Source organism: Puma concolor, chromosome E1, assembly GCF_028749965.1.
Source record: "Puma concolor isolate L17-30 chromosome E1, mPumCon1.1.hap2, whole genome shotgun sequence".
Lineage (NCBI taxonomy): Eukaryota > Metazoa > Chordata > Mammalia > Carnivora > Felidae > Puma > Puma concolor.
This window is the reverse complement of record NC_141680.1, coordinates 16,358,040-16,382,038: the sequence shown is the minus strand read 5'-3', so window position 1 is coordinate 16,382,038 and position 23,999 is coordinate 16,358,040. Positions and strand designations below refer to the sequence as shown.

Sequence of the window (23,999 nt, the reverse complement as noted above, 5' to 3'; positions counted from 1 at the left end):
ACCTCCCCCTGATACTTGTCTGAATCATTTATTACCAAGATCGTTGCCAAATGGTGATTTTTCTAATACTACCATTTCTTCTACATTTATGAGTTGGCATTATGTTTTAAGAAAAAGCTTTCTCTCTTCCCCATTTATTGTATCAGCACCTACTCGTCGATTCCTATTTTATTCAATGGGTTATAGCCGTTATTACCTTTTTTTTAAAGCTTATGTTGGAATAAATTTAAACCTACATAAAAATTTCAAAAGTAGTGCAGATTTCCCGTATTCCCTTCTCCCCAAGTTCTCATCATGTTAACATCTTACGTAACCATAGAACAGTTCTCAAAACCAGCAAGTTAACACTGGTACAGTACTCTTTCCTAAACTCAGACTTTATTTGGGCTTCACCAGTTTTTCCACTGATGTCCTTTTTCTCTTGCAGGATCCATCGTTATTTTAATGCTCAAATTGTCCCTGATTTGGCCATTGGAACCCCCTTCAAGCTGGTTTTTCGTGCTTTTTGCATATTCCTATCATTTCTGGGGCACTTCCTTTCTGGCACAACAAAATATACCAGGCCCATCTTGCACTTTCCTACCCCAGCCCTGGAGTCATCTGTTTTTCCAGGATCCCTTGTTTCTTTGGTGGGGAATGATATTTAGAAACTAAGTTCCGGGCATCAAGTATGTTCATTACTCCTCGGATGTCATGCTTCTAGGTCCTCGCAGCTGAGAGAGCTGAGAAATATATGTATGTATATACATACATGTTTAAACACATGCATCGGTATCTGTTTTTATACCAGCCTATATTAGAACCTGTGAATCTATGCTGGTAACTCTAATTCTGCTCTGACACCACAGGATTTATCTTAGCCTCTCCCTTTCCTCGTCTGTAACTACTTTCTGCAGCAGTGAGAAACTTGCCCCCCCCCCCCGCCCCCAGATCTTCCGTGTATTTACTGATTTGCTCCATTTACCTGTGTGTAACCCATCTCCCAGTTGTGCTCAAGCCATACCTGGGCTTCCCAACCCCACTGGCCACACCAGAGCCAAATCCTTGGCCCCATCCTAAGGGCAGGAGAGGGAGGGGGTGCGGATCAGTTTGGGTACCCTCGATTTAACAAGTCCTGTAACTTCCTGGGGATTTGAAGCCGCTTTGCCCATGCTCACCTCCTTGCCAGCTTTGACTGACTGCCGCCTGCCTCTCCCCGTGCCGTCACCACTCTGCCTTCCAGTTAGAATATTGTTGCTAGGGATGCCGACTGCAGATCCACCGGAAGAAACTGCCCTGCTCGTCCTTTACTAATACTGCTCTGCATTGGTCTTTTCTTCCTGGGTCATTTCAGTGATCAGCAGAACCCCCAGCAGTAGTTCGTGTGGGCCCCTGACATTCTCGTGCATCTTGCTCAGAAAGCTCAAGCTACAGGGGAGGGGGTAAAAGATACCATCCACGTCTGTGACATGTTCCTTTAAGCCGGAGAGCAAGTGAATCACAGCAATAAGCACAATTCCATCTCTCTGTGTAGCGCTTTAGTGTTGCAAAGTCAGAGCACAGTAGAGTAGATAGAGCTGGGCTTGGGAGTCAGGCATCCCCAGGTTCAGAGTCTGGCTCCGACAAATTCCGTGACCCAGGGCAAGTTACAGTCTTTTTCTTAGCCTCAATTTTGTCATTTATGAAGTGGAGATAATAACGCCTTCTCTTCAGGGCTGTTGGGAGGATTACAGGAGATTGAATTTCTGATGCACCCAGCACAATGCCTACTTTATAGGCTTATGGCCTCTTGGGAGTCGGTGGTACCCGCTGTGAAGACATGAAGCTGGCAGCACTTTGCTGTGGGAATGCAGAGGAGCTTGTAAATCAAACCGTAGGTCGGGCTTTTCCAATTTGTGACTTCCACCTTAGGCACGTCCCCTCCTCCTTACATCCTCCCTTCCACACATCATAATCTGTGCTCACTTCTGACTCTGTGCCTTTATTCTCACCTGAGTCTGCTGCGAAATTTTCTCTCTAGCTGCCTCTAGTTTCCTTTGTCTGAAACAAATTGTTCCTCTTGTCTGTACTACAAGATTAGCATGTAGTTGCTGTCTTGAAATCTAAATATCATGAGCATGAGGGTCCTATCCCCCCAAATAAGATCAAAGCTTCTAATAGGCAGATGCGTGTCTTAACCCCCACACCCAGCAACACCTTAATCAGAACTTGGCCCTTCATAAACTCTTACCTGATTGTACTTGCTTTACGGTGTAAAAGACGCCTCCTTGTGATTCCAATCAGCAGGTCGGTATGCTACAACATTCCTTTCTCTGGTAACCCTGCCAGAAGGTCTCACCAAAACTCAGGCTAGTGTTTGGCACCTGGAAGAAATGACAACCTTTGCTTTTTTTTCTTTAGTTGGACTCACTTATGTCTCATATGCATGGCAAACACAGCCCAGAGCCTTGCACATACTAAATGCTCAGCTGGAAATCGATGGACTGAACCATCTATGCTGTGACATGTCAGTTACTCGTTTTCCAGTGTCCCATGTGGCTTAGAAGCACGCAGGCGCAGAGAGTGGAGATTGAAGGGAGGGAAGCTTATTCTTTTTTTTTTTTTTAATTTTTTTTTCAACGTTTATTTATTTTTGGGACAGAGAGAGACAGAGCATGAACGGGTGAGGGGCAGAGAGAGAGGGAGACACAGAATCTGAAACAGGCTCCAGGCTCTGAGCGGTCAGCCCAGAGCCCGACGCGGGGCTCGAACTCACGGACCGCGAGATCGTGACCTGGCTGAAGTCGGACGCTTAACCGACTGCGCCACCCAGGCGCCCCGAGGGAAGCTTATTCTAACGGAGTATGTCTCACCTACACAGAGAGCAGTGTCAGAAGTGACTTGGGAGATGGCCTGCAAAGTGTGGGTGGTCTTTTAGAGGGTTTTTTTTTTGAAAGTGGAAATTTTCTCTATGCTCTATGAGTTTAATTAGTTTATAATCTTATTGATCGAGTTGGCTCGGAAATATGAGGCAGTTGAGTAGGTATTCTGACTTCAGCTGCTAGCGGAATTAGATAAGTGGTTAAAGTAAAAAGCACTTTGGAGCTCTGGCCCCTCTTTTGGTCAGCAGTAGAGATTTGGAGGTTAGAATCTCTCCTAAGAAGACTCAAGTGGAACCCTTTGCTTTCCTATTACATGCTCCCCTCTACTGCACCAGCCCCTGCCCCGTCTCCACTCTCCTACCCTTCCATTCCCATCCTTCAGGAACAAAGCATGGAGGCTGATCAGCTGCATACGTATTGGGCACCAACATAACTGAAAGATTAACCTCACACGTAAACGTGACGGGTGGGCCTGGGGAGAGCAGAGGTCCCGGAAACATTATCCGTCCTCTCAAGGAGCATATGATAACATATGAATTGCCGACGATTCTCCTCTGTAGCAAGCACCTTTCACCTTTGTACCAACTTCAGCTTATTAGAAGTGACTGGCCAGAATGCTCTCTCAACACAGATTCTGAAATTACACCAAAGACCAATGAAAAAGAGCCATTCTTGAGAGCATTGCTGGCTGTGGGCCCAGGATGGGAGAAGGTCATCATGTTTCTTGAACATTTGACATCCTTACAAAAAAATGATAATACAGTGTCAGTGTGTTGCAGATGACAGAAGTTGAAACTGAGACAGAGGAATGGTGTGAGTAGGGGTTGTCTGGGTGAGCCCTGAGTTGAGCCTGAGAGAGGTGGCAGGAGAGCATCTTGGCCAGGGGAGGCATCCAGGCAAAGGTTCAGAGTCAGGGATAGAGATGGAACAGGGGGAAGTAAAGGGGAGTCTGGCTAGAGTGGAGGGTCACTGAGGAAGAGAAGGGAGAGATTCAATGGAAAAGGTGGGGCAGGAAGAGGTGGTGAGGAATGGGGGTGGTGGCACCGCAGCTTTCGAGGTTAACTGACAAGGTCCTCCCCTGCTTGCTAACCATCCTCACAAAGACCCAGCCTAGGCCTGGAGTTCTTTGAGGGCAGAGTGGCTACATCTGGATGTAATAAACTTTCAATAACAAAAACTCCTGAGTAAAATGTCAGTTTTCTCCTCTGCTGTGTGTGGTTCTTATCTTTTTCTTCCTGTTATATAAATACATTTTGAAAGCACAGCCTGGGTGGCTCAGTCGGTTAAGCGTCCCAACTTCAGCTCAGGTCATGATCTCACGGTTTGTGGGTTCAAGCCCTGTGTCGGGCTCTGTGCTGACAGCTCAGAGCCTGGAGCCTGCTTCAGATTGTGTGCCTCCCTCTCTCTCTGCCCCAACCCACTCGCATTCTGTCTCTGTCTCTCTCAAAAATAAACAAACATTAAAAAAAAATTAAAAGCACAGCTGGATTCTTGTAGCCTTGGACAGCAACCTAGAAAGATGTAAAATGTCAAGGGGTGGAGGGACCCCTCCCATTTTTCATACAGCACGACTGTGCAGGAAGCAGTGAGTAGAGCCCCACTGGATCGTAGCTACGATGACTCAACACGACGGAGCAAACTCAGTGATGTTTGAATGGGGAGTGGGGGGACAGCTGCAACCATGCTCACCATCGTGACCTGCTACAAGCCTGGGGCTGCCCTCCCCTCCCCTCTCCCAAGAGCTTTTACACCTTTGATTCTGTAAGTTTTAAGGAGAAACTGCATTAAAAACATCAAGAAAGCCTTAGAATATTTCTTTACACTTTCTCTTTGTTTTGGCATCTACCTCGTGGGCATATTTAGGTTAATGATACCAAATGTTTCCTGACATCATAACCTTTTTGTGTTTTCAGAGGCAGTAAGGTAGAGGGGTTAAAAACATGAGGTTTGAGCCAGGCTGTTTGGTTTTGAATCCTGGCTCCACCCATCCCTCTTGCTGTATGACCTTGGACAAGGTCCTTAACTTTCCTGCACCTTGCTTTTTGAAAATGAGGACAGTTAATAATACGTACTTCATAAGGTTATTGTGCAAATTAAGTGAAATGCAATGAAATAACACTTATAAACTGCCGACATGGTGTGTGCCTGATACATCATAAGCGTTCAGACAGTGGTCTCTATCATTATTTCATTTGGGGAAAGGCGAAATGATACATGGTAGCGGATTCTAGGCTCAGCTCTGCCACTAAATTATGTGACAAACTTTATAGACCTTAATTTTTTCATCTCTTAGAGAGTCCAGTAATACCTTACCTCTCTCACAGAGGCTTGGGGTCAAATGTGATCATGAAATGCCTTGAAAAGTATAAAGCAGGGGCTTCCTGGGTGGCTCAGTCAGTTGAGCGTCCAACTTCAGCTCAGGTCATGATCTCATGATTTATGGATTCGAGCTCCGCATCAGGCTCTGTGAGGAGAGCTCAGAGCTTCAGATTCTGTGTCTCCCTCTCTCTCTGCCCCTCCCATGCTTGCTCTCTGTCTCTCTCTCAAAAATCATAAACATTAATTAAAAAAAAAAAAAGTATAAAGCAGCACACAAATGCCAGTTATTCTTGCTGCTGTTACTGTAAGAGGGCTGGTGCGATAAAAATGGGTCCAATTTTATTTATTTTATTTATTTATTTATTTATTTATTTATTTTTTAAGTTTATTTTTGACAGAGAGATAGAGTGCAAGCATGAGCTAGGGAGAGGCAGAGAGGGAGACACAGAATCCGAAGCAGGCTCCAGGCTCCCAACTGTCAGCACAGAGCCTGACGCGGGGCTCAAACCCACAAACCACGAGACCATGACCTGGGCCGAAGTCGGACACTTAACCGACTGAGCCACCCAGGCGCCCCTGGGTCCAATTTTAAATGTAAAAAGCATTAGGAATGATTTACTCGTGGCAGTTAAGCACATTTGCTTTATCTTTCTTGAAATAACATGGCAGGTTTTCTTCCTTCTAGAAACCTTGGAGAGCTGATAGATCGGTTCGTGGCCGATTTCAAAGCCCAGGGGCCACCTAAGCCCAACACTGATGAAGGGGGTGCTGTGCTCCCCAGCTGTGCTGACCTCTTTGTCTACTACAAGAAGTGCATGGTGCAGTGCTCTCAACTCAGTACTGGGGAGCCGATGATCGCTCTGACCACCATTTTCCAGAAGTACCTCCGAGAATATGCCTGGAAAATCCTCTCTGGCAATCTGCCCAAGTGAGTGCTATTCTTCCTGGTCCCAGTGGTGAAGTAAGATTCTGAATATACCTAAATATGGGAATCTGAGGAAATCTACTCCGAAATAGTTTACTGAACTGCTAAGAGCCTCAACGAGGAAAATACCCTTACTGAGTTCCCAAGGGCCTGAGACTATTTCCTGTCTAATGGGATTCCACAGCTGATCAAGACTGTTAGAGGAAATGCCCACCGTGGTCGCCAGCATAGGTCAGATCTTCCCACAGTGGACTCAAGGGAGTCAGTTCCATTATGTATATCTTTAATTGACATGGTTTCAACAATAGGTTGTTGGCAAAAAAAAAAAAAAAAAAAAAAAAGGTAGGGCGCTGGTAGCAATAATTTTTAAATAGCATGGGCGGGGCGCCTGGGTGGCGCAGTCGGTTAAGCGTCCGACTTCAGCCAGGTCACGATCTCATGGTCCGTGAGTTCGAGCCCCGCGTCAGGCTCTGGGCTGATGGCTCAGAGCCTGGAGCCTGTTTCCGATTCTGTGTCTCCCTCTCTCTCTGCCCCTCCCCCGTTCATGCTCTGTCTCTCTCTGTCCCAAAAATAAATAAACGTTGAAAAAAAAAAAAAAAATTAAAAAAAAAAAAATAAATAAATAAATAAATAGCATGGGCAATTTCATTCAATGATTGCATACCCTGGGGTGATAAGCACATGGGAGGCACTAATCTGCTTTTCCCTCGAGCTGAGTACATTCCAAAGTCTCTCTTATGGTATCTGTGTCTTGCTATACTGGACAGTCTAGTGTTTAAAGATCTGGTAGGGGGCGCCTGGGTGGCGCAGTCGGTTGAGCGTCCGACTTCAGCCAGGTCACGATCTCACGGTCCGGGAGTTCGAGCCCCGCGTCGGGCTCTGGGCTGATGGCTCAGAGCCTGGAGCCTGTTTCCGATTCTGTCTCCCTCTCTCTCTGCCCCTCCCCCGTCCATGCTCTGTCTTTCTCTGTCCCAAAAATAAATAAACGTTGAAAAAAAAATTAAAAATAAATAAATAAATAAATAAATAAATAAAGATCTGGTAGGATTTGGGGGAAGGGGGTTGTGTAGCACAGCCCCTAATTATAGTGACTTCACTGTATGCATTCTGGGACATTAGAATATTGTTATATTGCTTACTAATGGAAATTAATGGTGTTTGACTAGAGCTTAAAGATTTTTGGTCCTATAGCAATTTCAATTATAATAATGCGATCTAAAGTGATGCTTTGGAACTTAGTATTTATAAATCATCCCCAGGGCCAAATTCAATAATTCTGGAATTAGTTGCTGTTGTTTTCACTAAAATGTATTGTATATGGGAGTTTTATGTTATTTGGAGGAAAGAAAATAAAATCCTTATGCTGTAGCCAGAGATTAGAAGTAAAAAGATATATTTCACCGAGAATTTCTTTGACCATGGTAACATTTTTTTAATTTTTAATGATTTTTATTCTGATCGTCAGAATAATATAAATTTATTATAGTTTAGAAAACACAGAAAAGCACAAAGACAGAAATAAAAGTCAGCTATCATCTCACCACCCGGAGAAGACAAATTCAAATTTTTGGTATATGTTTTTCTGTTGTTTACTTATATATGTAATGTGCGTGATTTTGTGCTCTTGCTCGATCAACAGTGCTGGGACTATACAGCCTGTAGTTTTATACCCTGCAGCTTTCACCTAACATCATCCTGTGAGCATTTTCCCACGTGTCCCAGCAGGAAACAGTGTACTCAGCTAGGGTGTTGTTACCAAAGCAGCTATTCACAGAAATGGGGGCACGGTGAAAGGCACCAGCAGAGGATTCTGAAGCATCCAAATACCGGGGGGGGGGGGGGGGGGGGGGGGGGGGGGGTAATTGTTAACTACTTTAAAACTCCCTTGAGCGCCTGGGTGGCTCAGTCGGTTGAGCGTCCAGCTTTGGCTCGGGTCATGATCTCGCAGTCTGTGGGTTCGAGCCCCGCGTCGGGCTCTGTGCTGACAGCTCAGAGCCTGGAGCCTGCTTCGGATTCTGTGTCTCCCTCTCTCTCTGCCCCTCCCCCACTCATGCTCTGTCTCTCTCTGTCTCAGAAATAAACATTAAAAAAAAAATTTTTTTTAATAAAAAATAAAAAAAAAATAAAACTCCCTTGAGAGCCAGGGCTGTGGACGAAGGGCTGCCCCACAGAAGAGGGCCACGGTGGGGGCCAGCACCACACTGAAGCAGAAGGAGCAGGAGGCCTTGTTAGTACTCAGCCTTCTCTCCCCTCTACCTCTCAAGCCTGGGTGATGGGTCTGTAGGGGTCAGTCTCCTGAGCCATAGAGGAGGGAAGAGAAGAGCAATGAATAGATCTGGGAGGCCACCAGACACCGTCCAACACTAGCACATCGTCATCGAAACACTTCACGATGTCGCGATAATCCAGCATACAGAAGAACCTCACCTCCCTTCCGAACTTCTAATTGATCATTTAGGTTGGTTTCACTACTTTAGTATTTTAAGTAACACACAGAAAAGCATCCTTGAACAGCAGTGGAACCACCAGGTCAAACAGTGTGAACCTTTTTTTTAAGCTCCTGAAATATGCCTCCCGAAGTTTTTACAATTCAGTACTCTGGACCCATAGTGCAAGAGAGGGCCAGTGTCCTCACAACCCTTGTAAGTGCTGGAAATTAAGATATTTTCAAATCTTTGATTCCCAGTAAGACTTGGCAGTTTTAGGGTTACCTTTTTTAACGTTTTATTTTTACGGTAAATGTCACTGAGTTCTGTCTTTTAAAAAATTTAGAATCTCACAGTTGAAATAGCAGAAGGTTTTATAACTGTATTTTTATATTTTGTGGACACATGATTAGATCAGTAGGAAGGTGTGAGATAGTCGGGCTTTGGGCAGGAGCCATGCTTTAACATTCATTTTGGTACCCCTCCACAAGCACAGCGTACACATTCCTGTGCAGAAGTTTTCTAACTGAGAGGGGCAATTGGAGAACCAGCTTTTGTGCTACAGAACTCTTGAACTTTCCAGATCAGGAGATTCTAAGCTAAGCAGAGAAGTCACTCAGCCGCCTTCTCTGTGAGTATGAGAGTCATCTTCGTTCATGTGACTGATTATTGGCTTGCTGTTGGAATCGTCTCTTCCTACTTCTGATGGTCAGAGAATTTAAACAGATGATAGTCAAGGTAAGGTCAGTAGGAAAAGGACTCAGTGTACGTAGGTTTGTTTGGGCCATGTCCAGCCTTTCCTTCCCCCTTTTCTTGGTCTTAAGATGTGCAGTTACCAGTTCAGGAAGCAAATAAGAAGTCCCAGCCTGACCGGTTCCTGTTCCTTTTCCTCAGAACCACAAGCAGCAGTGGAGGGCTGACCATCAGCAGCCTCCTCAAGGAAAAGGAAGGCTCAGAAGTGGCCAAGTTCACTCTAGAGGAGCTCTGCCTCATCTGCAGCATCCTGAGCACAGCAGAGTACTGTCTGGCCACCACCCAGCAGGTGAGCTGCCCACCACCTCCTTTTCCTGACCCATCTGGGCCTCCTAACTCAGTGGCTGAAACTGTGGGCCCTAACAAGCCGTGTACAACCTTGGGCAGCCACGTAAAGGTTGGTCACAGAGGAAAATTTGCAGTCCAGCCGGAAGACGGCCCAGGCAGCCATCTTACAGAAGAGCCTTGTTAAAAGGAGTCTGGGCAAGAAAGTATGACCGGTCTCCCCCAGAGTGGTTTAAGTTCCTCAGAGGGCATGCCTTCTTGAAAGTAGGTCAGTAGCACTGTCTCCTGTAGGAGAAAAGTAGCAACAAACTTAACAGTGCTAGGACCCGGCCTTTGGTGGTGATGAGTCACAGGCAGTGATCCCATGCTCAGAAGTGTTACTGGGCTAAGCAAAATCCTTTGGGCTTTCATGTGTCTCCTGAAATGCACATAGCATTCTCAGCCTGCCTAAACAAACAGCCATTGTTTGGACGCTGACGTTCAGGAACTATGAAGCAGGAAAGGGTGATGCCTCTCCTGGAGCTCCCCATTAGCAGAAGGAAGACCCAGAAGAATTTTCCATTCAGCCTTAGACGTGGGATTAGAAGTTCCTTTTCACATTTGGTCTGGAATTCACCTAAGGCCAAGAGAAGGAAAATAATTGGAGAAGGTTCTGCTCTTCCCCCCCCTTTTGGGCTTATTATTTACACATGTCTGGATCATAGGAAGGTAGTCATAAATTATGGTTCAGACGGTACAGCTTGGAGTGCCTGTGAGCCAGAGTAAGACTACAGGAGGCCAGAATAAGAAGCGTTCCCCCCAAAACTTCACAGTTGAGGGTAAGCCAACCAGAGGCAATAGCATGCTCTGTTTGGGGATGTGGTCACATTGGGTTATAAAGGTGATGATCTGTAAAGGTTTGGCCTCAGAGCCAGAGATGGCAATCCCTTTAGCCCCCAAGAACCCCTAGGGCAGGACAGCAATATTGATGAAGGCCTCCAAGGCAGAGAGGTCCCAGAGTTCTGTGGTGAAGAAACACCATTTAACTGTTTTGCATGTGTGAGGAAAGGAAGACATACACACATGTGAATAGAATTTTTTTTAAGATTATTTATTTATTTTGAGAGAGAGAAAGAGCGTGTGCGTGCCTTGAGCGCAGAGCCCAACACGAGGCTCGAACCCACGAACTGTGAGATCATGACCTGAGCCAAAATCGAGTCAGACGCTTAACTGACTGAGCCACCCAGGTGCCCCCAAAATAGAGTATTTTAAAAAAAGTAAAATAACCATGGTACCAAAGGGGGAAAAATACAAAATTAATGACTCTTGGGGCACCTGGGTAGCTCATTCAGTTAAAGCATCCGACTCTTGATTTCGGCTCAGGTCATGATTTCACAGTTCATGGGATCAAGCCCCACATTGGGCTCTGTGCTGACAGCATGAGTCTGCTTAGGATTCTCTCTTTCTCACTCTCCCTGCCCCTCCTCTGCTCACGAGCTCTCTTTCTGTCTCCCAAAATAAATTAACTAATTAAAAAAAATTTTTTTAACCTTTATTCACTCTTGACAAAGACAAGGCATGAGCAGGGGAGGGACAGACAAGGGGACACAGAATCTAAAGCAGCCTCCAGGCTCTGAGCTGTCAGCACAGAGCCCGATGCAGGGCTCAAACCCACGAACTGTGAGAGCATGACCTGAGCCGAAGTCAGAAGCTCAACCAACTGAGCCACCCAGGCACCCCAATAAATAAATATTTAAAAAAAATAACTCTTAATCTCATCACCATCAAATAATCATATTAGCAATTTGGAGTATTTTCTTTCAGTCCTTTTTCACGAACTAGTTTTGTATGCTACAATCATTTTTTTTCTTTCTGAGAGGCAGTTTATTTAGTTAGTTTGTTCATTTATTTTGAGAGAGAGAGAATGTGTGTGGGGGGGGAGGGGCAGGGGAAGAGAGAGAGAGAAGGAGATAAAGAATCTCAAGCAGGCTCCACACTGTCAGCACAGAGGGACACGGACCCTAAGATCATGACCTGAGCCAAAATCAAGAGTCAGATGCTTTACCACCACAATTTTGTATGCTATAATCTTAATTTACTTCACTTCTTACCCCTTTGCTGTTTTTATTGACATCACAGCATTAACATTTCTCCTGTTGCTATGATATCTTCATTACTAACAATGTTATAATTCTGTAATATTTCATTAAGGGACAATACCATAAATAATTTAACAGGATCGTGAATAATTATCTGTGCTGTTTCAGGTTTTGCTTCTGTAAGTAAATTCTACAAAGAATATCTAATATGTTTTGCATTATTTTTCTAGAACAGATTCTTTTTTTTTTTTTTAATGTGTATTTATTTATTTTGAGAGAGAGAGAACACACAAATGGAGGAGGGGCAGAGAGATTGCTGAGACAGTGAATCCCAAGCAGGCTCCACACTGTCAGTGCAGAGCCCAACACAGGGCTCGATCCCTCAAACCAGAGATCATGACCAAAGCAAAAATCAAGAGTCAGATGCTTAACCAACTTGAGCCATCCAGACACCCAGATTCTTAAAGGTTCTAGAAGTACTAGTGGACCAAAGACCATTTTGATGACTCATGATAGATGTAGCCAATTTTTTTTGTTATAAAAAAATTATTTTTATTGATTATAAAAGTCAGTACATTCTTAGCACCTATATTGTGATCTCTAAATACTATTTTCCCCTAAAAGAAACCAGAGATTCCTGCAGAAATGAGTAATTCCAGGTCTGGGACACAAAATGTACAAGATGAGCCTGGAGCATCATGTTGTACAAAAAGCAAGAAAAAGATCAGAGACTGTGAGAGTCCTTTCAAAAGGATTCAGGAGCCATAATGGGCTTATTTTACAGAAAGATGTGTGCAAGTCCTAACTACCAGTACCTGTGAATGTGACCCTATTTGGAAATAGGGTCTTTGAAGCTATAATTAAGTAAGGATCTGAAGAAGAGATTATTTTGCATTTAGGAACCCTAAATCCAATGACTGGCATCCTTAGAAAGGAGAGGAAGCTCTAACAAAGACACAGGCAAGAAAGCCACATGAAGACAGAGGCAGAGATTGGGGAGATACGTCTACAAGCCAAGGAACACCAAGGATTTCCAGCAGCCAGAAGATAGAAGAGAGGCATGGGATAGTTTCTCCCTCAGAACCTCTGGAAGGAACCTGCTCTGCCAACACCTTGACTTTGGACTTGCGGCCTCTGGAACTGAGAGAATAAATGTCTGTTCTGAGCCACCAGGTTTGTAGTAATTTGTTCCAGCAGCCCTAAGAAACTAATCCAGGAGCCTGCCTGAATACACTCTGCTGGTCAAAGGTGGGTTGTAGAAGCATCAATGAGAAGTTAATGGCAGTGCTTTGAAAACATCAGATGTGTTTAAATCCATGTGGTTACGATGATTTGTTTTGTTTTGTTTTAAGTTTACTTACCACCTTCGAACACACTAAGGAACCACTGGTGTGAATTGAAAACTGGTACAGAGAAAGTTCTTATCCTGTCTTTCCTATTTAACTTAGACTTCAGGATAATGAAATCATTGACAATGGAGGTATCTCTTTATAGCAGAAGTCTAGCTAATAAGTGAAGAAGAAATGAATTGGAATGTCATTCTTTTATACCTCCTAATGAAATAATGGATCTAGGCATTGACTGTCAATGGCTGCTGACATCACAAAAACAGAGACAAGTGAACATCGTGTATCTGCTGATAGAAATACACAACACCATCATGAAGTAGTTTTCTAAAAAAGAAGAGAAGGAAAAAAAGAACCTGAATCTGATTAAGCTTCTACATGAAACTACAACTCAAAGAAAATACAAGGAACAAGGAACATGTTAATTAATACCCTGTGGCTACAATCAACAAAATCCAAACTGTGGGAAAACTACAGAGCAGACAATCCAGTTTCCTTAGAAAAAAATGGCAGGAAGAAGGCAAGAAGAAATGGAAGGAGATACCTTAGAGACAGGAATCCAAGTGGTGCAGGGCGCCTGCTTAAGTGTCTGACTCGAGTTTAGTTCAGGTCATGATCTCACAGTTTGTTAGTACAAGCCCTGCATCAGGCTCTGCGCTGACCGTGCAGAGCCTGCTTGGGATTCTCTCTCTCCCTCTCTCTCTGGCCCTCCCTCCCTCACATGCATTCTCTCTCTCTCTCTCTCTCTCTCTCTCTCTCTCTCTCTCCCCCCTAACCTCTCAAAACAGATAAACTTAAAAAAAAAAAAATCTAAGTAGTGAAGAATTCAAAAATAAAGCTTGGAAAACAATGCCAATAATGTCTCACTATTGGCTCATTAATTGTAACCCTTTTACACTTAACACCTGCACAGGGTGTTGCTTTCACTCATCCAAGAGATCTTTATGAAGCGCTTACTATGTACCAGGCATGGTATTTGTTGTTAATTAACAGAAGTGAACGAAGTAGATGGTTTCTTACTGTCAGGGAACTTAGAACTAACGGAGAAACCAAGATGATAATAATAAGCCACGATGTAACTTCAGTCTTGTGGTGAGTGCTGGTTAGGGAGTTGCTTACTCAAGTAGCTGCTCAAGGAAGGCCTCTCCGAGGGGAGCTGGTATTGAAGCCGACACCAAGGGTTGGGAGGGGGACTGCCAGGGGAGGAGTGAGGAAGGGTTGGGAGGTGGGGGTGGCAAAGCAAGGAGCCCGGTTAGGAGGGGTGAGCAAGGCTGTTTCAGGGAGAGGAAGCGGAAAGTGTGAAGTGTAAAGGCCCTGAGGGGGAGAGACTTGGTGCGTTCCAGAACCTTAAGCCATCAGAGTAAGTGAGGCCAAGCAGGCAAGGGGGAAAGCCAGAAGTGGGCCGGAGAGCCAGAGAGGACCCAAATCACGGTTAGAAAGTTTAGATTGTATTTTCAGCGTAACAGAAAAAGGCCGCTGAAGAATTTAAGCATTGTAAGCCTGCGCTGTCATTTGCTCCACTGGCCCCTTATAAACATGTGAACTGTTTCCAGCTTGTCACTAACATAAGCAAGACCACCAGAGTGTATGCTTTAAGAAAAGAGGATCTTGGGGTGCCTGGGTGGCTCAGTCAGTTACGTGTCCAGCGGTTCAGGTCATGATTTCCCAGTTCGTGAGTTTGAGCCCTGTGTCAGGCTCTATGCTGACAGCTCAGAGCCTGGAGCCCGCTTCAGATTCTGTGTCTCCCTCCCTCTCTGTCCTTCCCCTGCTCGCACTCTGTCTCTCTCTAATTAATATAAGTAAACATTAAAAAAAAAAAAAGGAAAGGAAAGAAAAGAGGATCTTACCTGTTTTGTTCACTGAGTAACCCACTTACTCTGTTACAGAGCCTGGCACAAAGCAGGTTTTCTGTAAATTTTGGTTGAATTAACGAACGCTGCAAAGAATACTCGCGTATCTCTGTATATCGTTCTCGTTATTCATTGAAATATATCTCTAGGTGTGAAATTGCTGTTTTAAAGAGTGTGTGTATTTAAATCTCTGCTTTTTAAATAAATTGCATTCCGGAAAGTTACACTAATGTACACACCCCTAAGAGCATTTTTAAGTTTAAGACAAAACATTCATTATTAGAGTTTGTGTACTCAGTAGCTTTGGGAGTGCTAGATGAGTCAGTTCCCAGGATGCTTGGAGATGTTTACAATTCCCGGTCAGTTGTCTTCTTCTTTGAGGCGGTTGGGAGCATGGCCAGTGTTTGGCTGTAGGCTGATGAGGGCAGCCTGTGCTTTTTTTGTTGCTGTTTACCTGCGTATCCCCAGCACCTTCGCATAGTGGGTGGCCCATAGCAGTGCTCTCAGTGAATACTTTCACTGATTTTACTGCCACTTCCCACCAGAGGCTTCCAGTGCTGGTGAGCAAGCCTGCAGTTCATGGAGCAGGGAGGAGCCTAAAAACCGGGGTCTTTTTAAAATTAATGAAGTGAATTGTCAGTGTGTCATAAGAAACGAGTGCAGCCCAGTGCTAAAGGGCACAGGTTCTAGAGGAAGTTTGACTCGTGGCCCTACCACGTACTGTCTTGGGGAGGTCACACCTCCACTTTCTCTTCTGTAAAATGAGATAATAATAGAATCTTCCTCCTCGGGTTGTGAGGATTAAATGAGTCAGTACATGAAAAGTGCCTGGAATTGTACTGAATCATCAAACTCGGTACATGTTAAGTATTCTTATTTATAGCACTCCTTTGGATAATCGTTAAGCATGTTTTTCTCTCTTACTGTTAATAGCTAGAAGAAAAACTCAAAGAAAAAGTTGATGTGAGTCTGACTGAACGAATCAATCTGACCGGAGAAATGGATACGTTCAGCACGTATGTACCTTGCACATATTTGCTTAAGGCCTGCCCTTTACCCCTCACAAAGCAGAATGTCTCAGGCTGTTGGCCTTAGGTCACTACAGAACTTCAGAGGTCCCCCAGGCCTCCTGTTGAATCAGGATGATTCTCCAGTAGCCACTAAGAAAAAGCATTAGAAGTTGGTGCCTCCCACGCTGCCTCCTCACGAGCAGTCATTTTTAGCATACGGGGCCTTTACTGTTGCACTACTGACAATAACAAAAAGAGAAGTCCTCCCTTGGCCATCCTTGTAGGAAGGTCAAGTCCAGGGCCTCCTGTCTGCCCCCTGCCTACCCCAAATCCACAAAGGGCAGCCCTATCTGCAGCGTCTTCCAACAGGAAATGTGAGCATCTTGACTTTAGCTGGGGGTGGGGGTGGGGTGGAGGGTGTCTGTCCAAGAGGTTCAAACTGGAAAGTCTTCTCAAAGTAGTCCTTTTGCCAGTACGGTCTGCAGTTCATTTGTTGTGGTCAGTAAATAAGACCGGGGCAGGCCAGGCTTCAGCCTGCACATCAAGCACTTACCAAGGAAAGTCAAGATTCTCCTCCTAAGTTATTTCCTCTCCTTTTCTCAACTTTTTTTTTTTTTTTTCAAGTTCTGATTTAAACATTTGGGGCAAATAGGTGCTTTTGAAGTAAGAAGTGAAGAGGGATTCTGGATGGAGTGATCAGGGGGACTAGCCATGGAATTTTGTGATCTGACTCAGCGGGCACACACCCAAATAGAGGCCAGGACACGGAGCAAGAATGAAGAGCTGAAAGGTTCCTCCTTGTCATCCGTTCCCTTTTGAAATCAAGCTCGAGTTCTTCTGAAGAAATGATGAATCTAACTTTGAGACAAGTCCCTAAAAGATTTGGCAGGGGCCGTGTTGGTGATTGAGAAAGTTAGTCTTTTAAAGTCATGACCACAGTGATGTGTTTGACTTGCAGTGTCATCTCTAGCAGCATCCAGTTGTTGGTTCAAGATCTCGATGCTGCCTGCGACCCTGCCCTCACTGCCATGAGCAAGGTAAGGTGTGGGGAAGTGCCTCTTCTAGCCCTCCAACAGGGACCCCCGGTGGTTCCTGCCAGCTCTTGCCCGTAGCTCCTTGAGGTTCTTCACTGCTTCAAGTATCAGCAGGGAGGAGGATGGAAGTCCTCTAGGAAATCAGTTTATCTTGTACTTTAGGTCAGTTGCTTGTTCTCTGAGAATGAGACAGGGAGCAGGTGTGTTTGGTAAGTCCAAAGGAGATGTCTTTGTTTAGCATCTGATACATGCTGAAAACGTTCATGTGGTCTCAGCAGAATGGGTGGTTTTGTTAGTGCTTACGGCAGTAACTTCTGGCTCTTTCTCAGCTCTGGTATCAGTACAGGATTATTTGGTCAGCTTGTGGACATTGGTTTTCTAATGTCACGGTGGCCCATCAGTCAGCCCTGGGCCCTCAGTTCCCTCCTTTAGCACGTGCTGCCTCATGTTACCATTTGCCTTTTACTTGTCTGTGTCTTTTCTTCCTAAAAGGATGTAAATTCCTGAAGTGCCTGGACATATAGGATCTAGAAGAGTCTCTTGTTTGTTGATTAGTTAAGTTGTAAATGGGCAGTTCTTTGTTGATTGTTAACCCAAATAACATGATGCCGTCCACTCTAGAATTTCTAGAGCAGGGGTCAGCAAGGTTAGAGTTAGACTATAGTCTAAATCTTACCCATTGCCTATTTTTGTAAATAAAGTTTTATGGGAACACAGCCATGCCCATTCACGTATATATTATCTGTGGGTGCTTTTGTGTTACAGTGGCAGAAGCAAGTAATGAATTCGTAAATAAGTAATGAGACTATACAGCTCAAAAAGCCTAAAATACTTCCTGTCTGGCCCTTTACAGAAAATGTTTGCCAATGCCTGTTCTCGAGTTATCAAACTCTTGTAGCATTCTTAAACTCTGAAGAAAGAACTTCTCTGGAGCCTTCTGGCCAGTAGTAGAGTACAGTGGAAAAAACACTGGCCTCGGAGTCAGATGGACCTAACTCTTCTCATTTTTTTCTCTGGGGCCATTGAGCAAATGACTTAACCTCTCTGGGCCCAAATGAATTCAAGTATGTGAAATGCGGCTCTGTGCCTCCCAGGGTTGTCAGGACGGAACATGAGAATGACTGACTGGCCTGGCGCCCGTAGATGTTGGTGCTCTTGTCGGGAGGAGTGGCCGTGTCACAAGGTTGTGTAAGCACACATTTGGTCTGAATTTGGGTTTGTAGTAGATTGTAAATATTTAACGAAAGTAGGACGAAAACCAAAACTTAAGCTGCAGGGTTTTAGGAAGCTGAGTGGGGAGTCCTGAATAGCTGATGTCACAAAGTTTCTATTCAAAAAGCTGATGCTTTCCACCAGTCAGATGTGCGTGTATATTTCCAGTATTCTCAGTGTTTATGAGCAGAACATGAGCAGGCAAATTGAGGCTAACCCATTTTCTTAAAGGAATATGGCTCTGAAGATTCATCTTTGGGCTCTGATTATCCCCTAGTTGCTGGTGAACATGCACCGTACCCTGCATCTGATCTGTTCCAGCTGCCATCTCCCCTGAACTGCCACACACTTTAGATTGGAATGCAGCTGGGGGAAGAATTTTTACATTTAACAAAGGAAGAGGGGATTTTTTCCCGCAGTAAAATAACAGTTGTAGGGGGGTTTAACACTCCAGGTGTTGCTTATATGAACTGTCAGTTCATTAGTGGATTTCCCCCTCAAACTTCCCCCCCACCCACCGCCCCGGACCACCACCCATTTCTCTCCAGACCCACACCAGCAAATATTAACAGAGACCATACCTCCAGAATCTTTTGTTTATATCATAGGAAAACCACAGACTAGGGAGCGCAGCAGCTGGGAAGCCATTGGTCTTTGTCTGAGTCTTCTGGAGTTCTAGGGAAATGAGATCCATGTGATGAAAATGACCAGATACAAACAAGCCGAGTGGTCACAAATTGATTCAACATACACTCTTTGTTATTTGTGCCTGCCATCCTGTTTTGTGTAGTTTCTTTCAGGATTTTTTTTCAAACTTCTACTTTGTGATCATGCTTATTTCTGTCTCTGATTCCACCGTTTTTGCTGCTAGTTGGACAGTTCAATTCAGACTCTATCTAGCACGGTGCTGGGAGTTACAAGGCCGGGAAAGACATGGACCTTATCCCAAGGTGCTTAAGATTCCACAATGTGTGGGATAAGGGATGTATGAGATGAGAGGAATGCCCAGGTAACAGCAAAAAAGGTATGAGGAAATCAGTATGTGAGAGAAGTACAAAATGTGCCCTCTTTTTTTTTTTTTTTTTCAACGTTTATTTATTTTTGGGACAGAGAGAGACAGAGCATGAACGGGGGAGGGGCAGAGAGAGAGGGAGACACAGAATCGGAAACAGGCTCCAGGCTCCGAGCCATCAGCCCAGAGCCCGACGCGGGGCTCGAACTCACGGACCGCGAGATCGTGACCTGGCTGAAGTCGGACGCTTAACCGACTGCGCCACCCAGGCGCCCCAAAATGTGCCCTCTTTAAAAGAGGAGAGAGTTCATCTCTCTGTTCACATCAGGTGGGGAAACAAAGAAAGCCTTCCTAAGGAAGTGGCATTTGAAACAGACCACAAGAGATGGTGAAATTTGGAACGAATTTGCGATGAAAAGGGCATTCCAAACAGGGTGACAATAGGAGTAAAGATTTATAAAGTTAGGAAAAGCTCTGAACTTTGTCAAAACTGCCAATCTCGTGACCCATCTTTGGAGTTTCACAGAGCACTCTGTACTCATGCTTCCGTAGTCAAGATCGGAAACAGGAAATTGGCTGCCCTCAAGGGGTGTCTATCCTGGTGGGGAGAAAAGTTCAAAGAATTGATGCTGTAAAGAAATGGATTTTAGGGGCGCCTGGGTGGCGCAGTCGGTTAAGCGTCCGACTTCAGCCAGGTCACGATCTCGCGGTCCGTGGGTTCAAGCCCCGCGTCGGGCTCTGGGCTGATGGCTCGGAGCCTGGAGCCTGTTTCCGATTCTGTGTCTCCCTCTCTCTCTGCCCCTCCCCCGTTCATGCTCTGTCTCTCTCTGTCCCAAAAATAAATAAACGTTGAAAAATAAAATAAAATAAAATAAAAAAAGAAATGGATTTTATAAATAGTGAGAAAACGAGTGTTGGGCTTGCCAAAGTGGAGTGGAGTTAGAGGATTCTGAGTTGGTGAAAGAAGGCTTGACAAAATGGGTGGCAATTTAATTCTGTTATTCGGCTGGGAAGACACCTCATTCCTGTCGAAGGCACCCCCTGGGTAGCAGGTAGAGCTTCCATTATTTGTCCCTTCGCTGCCTTGTTCATTCTGCCACCCCTGTGCATATACCTGTACTCCAGCCTCCCAGCCACTCAGCCACTCCTGCTCCCCTGGATGCATTACTTTTTGGGGATGGGGCAGCTTCCATGCATTTCTCATTCTGTTCTTTCTGCCTAGAATTCCCTTTCCATTATTGCCTGCCCAACGAGCGCACCCTTTAAGATCTAGTTCCAATGTCTGTCCCCTTTTTAAAAATTAAGGTATAATTCACATACCACAGACTTCACCCTTTTAAAATGTATAATTCAGGGGCGCCTGGGTGGCTCAGTCAGTTGAGCATCCAACTTCGGCTCAGGTCATGATCTCACGGTTCATGAGTTCAAGCCCACATTGGATTCTGTGCTGACAGCTCAGAACTTGGAGCTTGCTTCTGATTCTGTGTCTCCCTGTCTCTCTGCCCCTTTCCCACTTGTGCTCTGTCTCTCTCTCAAAAATAAGTAAACATTACAAAATAAATTTTAAAAATGTATAATTCAGTAGGTCTTAGCATGTTCCCAAGACTGTGCAACCACCGCCACTAACTCCAGAATATCTTCATCACGCCAAAAAAAGAAACCTCCTACTCATTAGCAGTCACTTCTTATTTCCCTGGCAGCCACTAATCTACTTTCTGTCTTTGTATTTGCCTGATCTGGACATTTCACATAAATGGAATCATACAACATGTGGCCATTTGTGACTGGCTTTCTTCACATAGCCTAATGTTTTCAGTGTTACTCTATGTGGTAGCATGTATCAGGCTTCCTTTTTATGGCTGAATACTATTCCATTGTGCAGTTAGACCACATTTTGTTTATCCATTCATCAGTTGATAGACATTTGGGTTGTTTGCACTTTTTTTTTAAAGTTTTATTTATTTATTTTGAGAGAGAGAGAGAGAGCGTGCACAAGAATGGGGGAGGGGCAGAGAGAAAGAGGGAGAGAGAAAGAATCTCAAGCAGTCTCCATGCCGTTAGCACCGGGCCCAACTTGGGCTCAATCTCACGAACCACAAGATCATGACCTGAGCCAAAATCAAGAGTTGGACGCTCAACCGACTGAGCCACCCAGGCACCCCAGGTTGTGTCCACTTTGTAACTTCTATGAATAATACTATGAATATTCACGTACAAGCTTTTGTATAGATATGTTTTCAGTTCTCGAATATATACCTAGGAGTGGAATTGCTGTATCATGTGGTAGCTCTGTGCTTAACATTTTGAGAAACTGCCGAACTGTGTTCCACAAGTAGCTGCACCATTTTACATTCCCACCAGCAACAGTCAGGGGTTCTAAAATGCCTGTATCTTTACCAATGCTTTATTTTTAACATAGCCATTCTATCTCATTGTGGTTTCAGTTTGTATCTGCATTTCTCCGATGACTAAGATGTTGAGCATCTGTATATCTCTTTTGAAGAAATGTCAGTCCAAGTCCTTCATCCATTTTTAAACTGGGTTGTCTTTTTATTGTTGAGTTGTAAACTTCTTTTTATAGTCTGGATAACCACACTCCTTATCAGATATATGATTTGCAAATATTTTCTCCTTTTCTGTGGGTTGTCTTTTCACTTTCTTTATTGTATTTATTTATTTATTTGTAACATTTATTTATTTTTGAGAGAGAAAGACAGAGACAGAGTGTGAGCAGGGGAGGGGCTGAGAGAGAGGGAGACACAGAATCCGAGGCAGGCTCCAGGCTCCAAGCTGTCAGCACAGAGCCTGACACAGGCCTCGAACTCACGGACTGCGAGACCATGACCTGAACTGAGGTCAGACGCTTAACCGACTAAGCCACCCAGGCGCCCCTCAGTTTCTTGATTATGTACTTTGAAACACTAAAATTTTTAATTTTGTTGAAGTCCAGTTTTTATATTTTTTCCTTTGGTACTTGCGCTTTTGGTGTTCTATCCAAGACACCATTGCCTAATGCAGAATTACAAAGATTTACACCTGTATTTTCTTCCAAGTTTTTTGTAGCTTCAGCTCTTTACATTTGGGCCCTCAATCCATTTTGAGTTAATTTTTGTATATGGTGTAAGGTAAGGATTCAGCTTTTGTTCCTTTGCATGTAGATATATAGCTGTCCCGGTACCATTTGTTGAAAAGACTTTTCTTTACCCATTGGCTGGTCTTGACATTCTTGTTAAGAATCAGTTAGGGGCGCCTGGGTGGCGCAGTCGGTTAAGCGTCCGACTTCAGCCAGGTCACGATCTCGCGGTCCGGGAGTTCGAGCCCCGCGTCAGGCTCTGGGCTGATGGCTCAGAGCCTGGAGCCTGTTTCCGATTCTGTGTCTCCCTCTCTCTCTGCCCCTCCCCCGTTCATGCTCTGTCTCTCTCTGTCCCAAAAATAAATAAACGTTGAAAAAAAAAAAATTAAAAAAAAAAAAAAAGAATCAGTTAAACACAGATGTACAGGTTTATTTATGGACTTTCAATTATATTCCATAGATCCATTATGTCTGTCTTTATGCCAGTACCACACTGTTTTGATTATTGCAGCTTTGTTCTTGTTTTTGTTTTTTTAGGGTTTTTTTAATGTTTACTTATTTTTGAGAGAGAGAGAGAGAGAGAGAGAGACAAAATCCCAAGCAGGCTCCGCATTGTCAGCACAGAGTCCGATGGGGGCTTGAACTTATGAACTGTGAGATCCTGACATGAGCCGAAGTCGGACGCTTAACCAACTAAGCCACCCATGTGCCCCAATTATTGCAGCTTTGTAGCAAGCTTTAAAATCAGGAAGTATGAATCCTCCAAGTTTATTCTTTCTCGAGATTGTTTTGACTATTTTGATCTCTTGCAATGTCACCGTTTTTGTCTTCCCTGCAGTGTCCTTCTCTGTGAAGCACCACAGTACCTAGACCATCTCTCTACTCTGTTATACAATTTTTTTTATATCTGTCTCCCCTATTAAGCTTTGAACAACTTGAGAGCTGTGTCTTGCTCACTTTTGGATCTCCATGGCATAGCTTAACAGTAGTGTTCCCTAAATGCCTTTGACGGTAAAGAGGGCAAGAAGAAGAAAGAACTAAAGTTTGTAGACACCCATTTGACCAAAGAATGGTGACAAAGTGAGTCACAGATAACCCTACTGAACGGATTTAGTTGGACAGAGCTGGTAGACATAGAGTGTCTCTTTAGGAAATGGCAGGATCAGAGACCCTGAAACCTTTCGGCGCATACAAGTGCTGTTGAAGGTATGATGCTCCTTGATAGTACTCAATAGCAGAGCTCCTAACTTCCAACAAGTAGCATCCTGGAGCTGGTTGAAGGGAGGTCAGAAATAGGAAATGCCCACATCTAGCTGTTCGCCCCCTAAGCGTGGGCAAGAGCCCTGCTGCTAGAAAAGGAGAAGAAAACACAGAGTGGCAAAGTTTGGTAGAAAATACACAGGAACAGCCTAAAACAGGCCGGGCCTGTGTGAAGGAAGTAAAATATGGTAAGAGTTTAGTGGTCTCTCTGAAACGATAATTTTGAGATTACAGTAATGTGGATAAGTTATATCAAAATTTCAGACCATTTTTCCCTCCTGTGTTGCATTATTTTCTTAGATGAGCTCTATGAGATAATAGTAAGTGGTTATTTACATGGAGCACTTTACCAGGAATCAGCACCCAAATGCAGTATCTCATTTAATTCTGACAATAAATGTATAAGGTACCTCTCTTTCACAGATAAGGGAACTGAAACTCAAAGAAGTTAAGTCCCTTGTCCCAGATCTCTTAGCTAGCATGTAGGAGAGCCAGGATTCAAATTCAGGATTCAAATTCAAATTCAAATGTCTCTCAGCTGGATTATACTACACCATACATACAGAATGAGCAAAC

General features: G+C 44.3%; 1 protein-coding gene across 1 annotated transcript in view; it reads left to right on the top strand.

The window, feature by feature from the left end:
- The window catches only part of VPS53 (VPS53 subunit of GARP complex), a 137,763-nt gene that overhangs the window by 84,732 nt on the left and 29,032 nt on the right, over positions 1 to 23,999 (top strand). The window contains exons 14-17 of the mRNA XM_025916500.2: positions 5,845 to 6,087; positions 9,405 to 9,552; positions 15,756 to 15,838; positions 16,791 to 16,869. Coding sequence (XP_025772285.1) covers positions 5,845 to 6,087; positions 9,405 to 9,552; positions 15,756 to 15,838; positions 16,791 to 16,869 — 553 coding nt within the window. The remainder of the gene's footprint in view (positions 1 to 5,844; positions 6,088 to 9,404; positions 9,553 to 15,755; positions 15,839 to 16,790; positions 16,870 to 23,999) is intronic.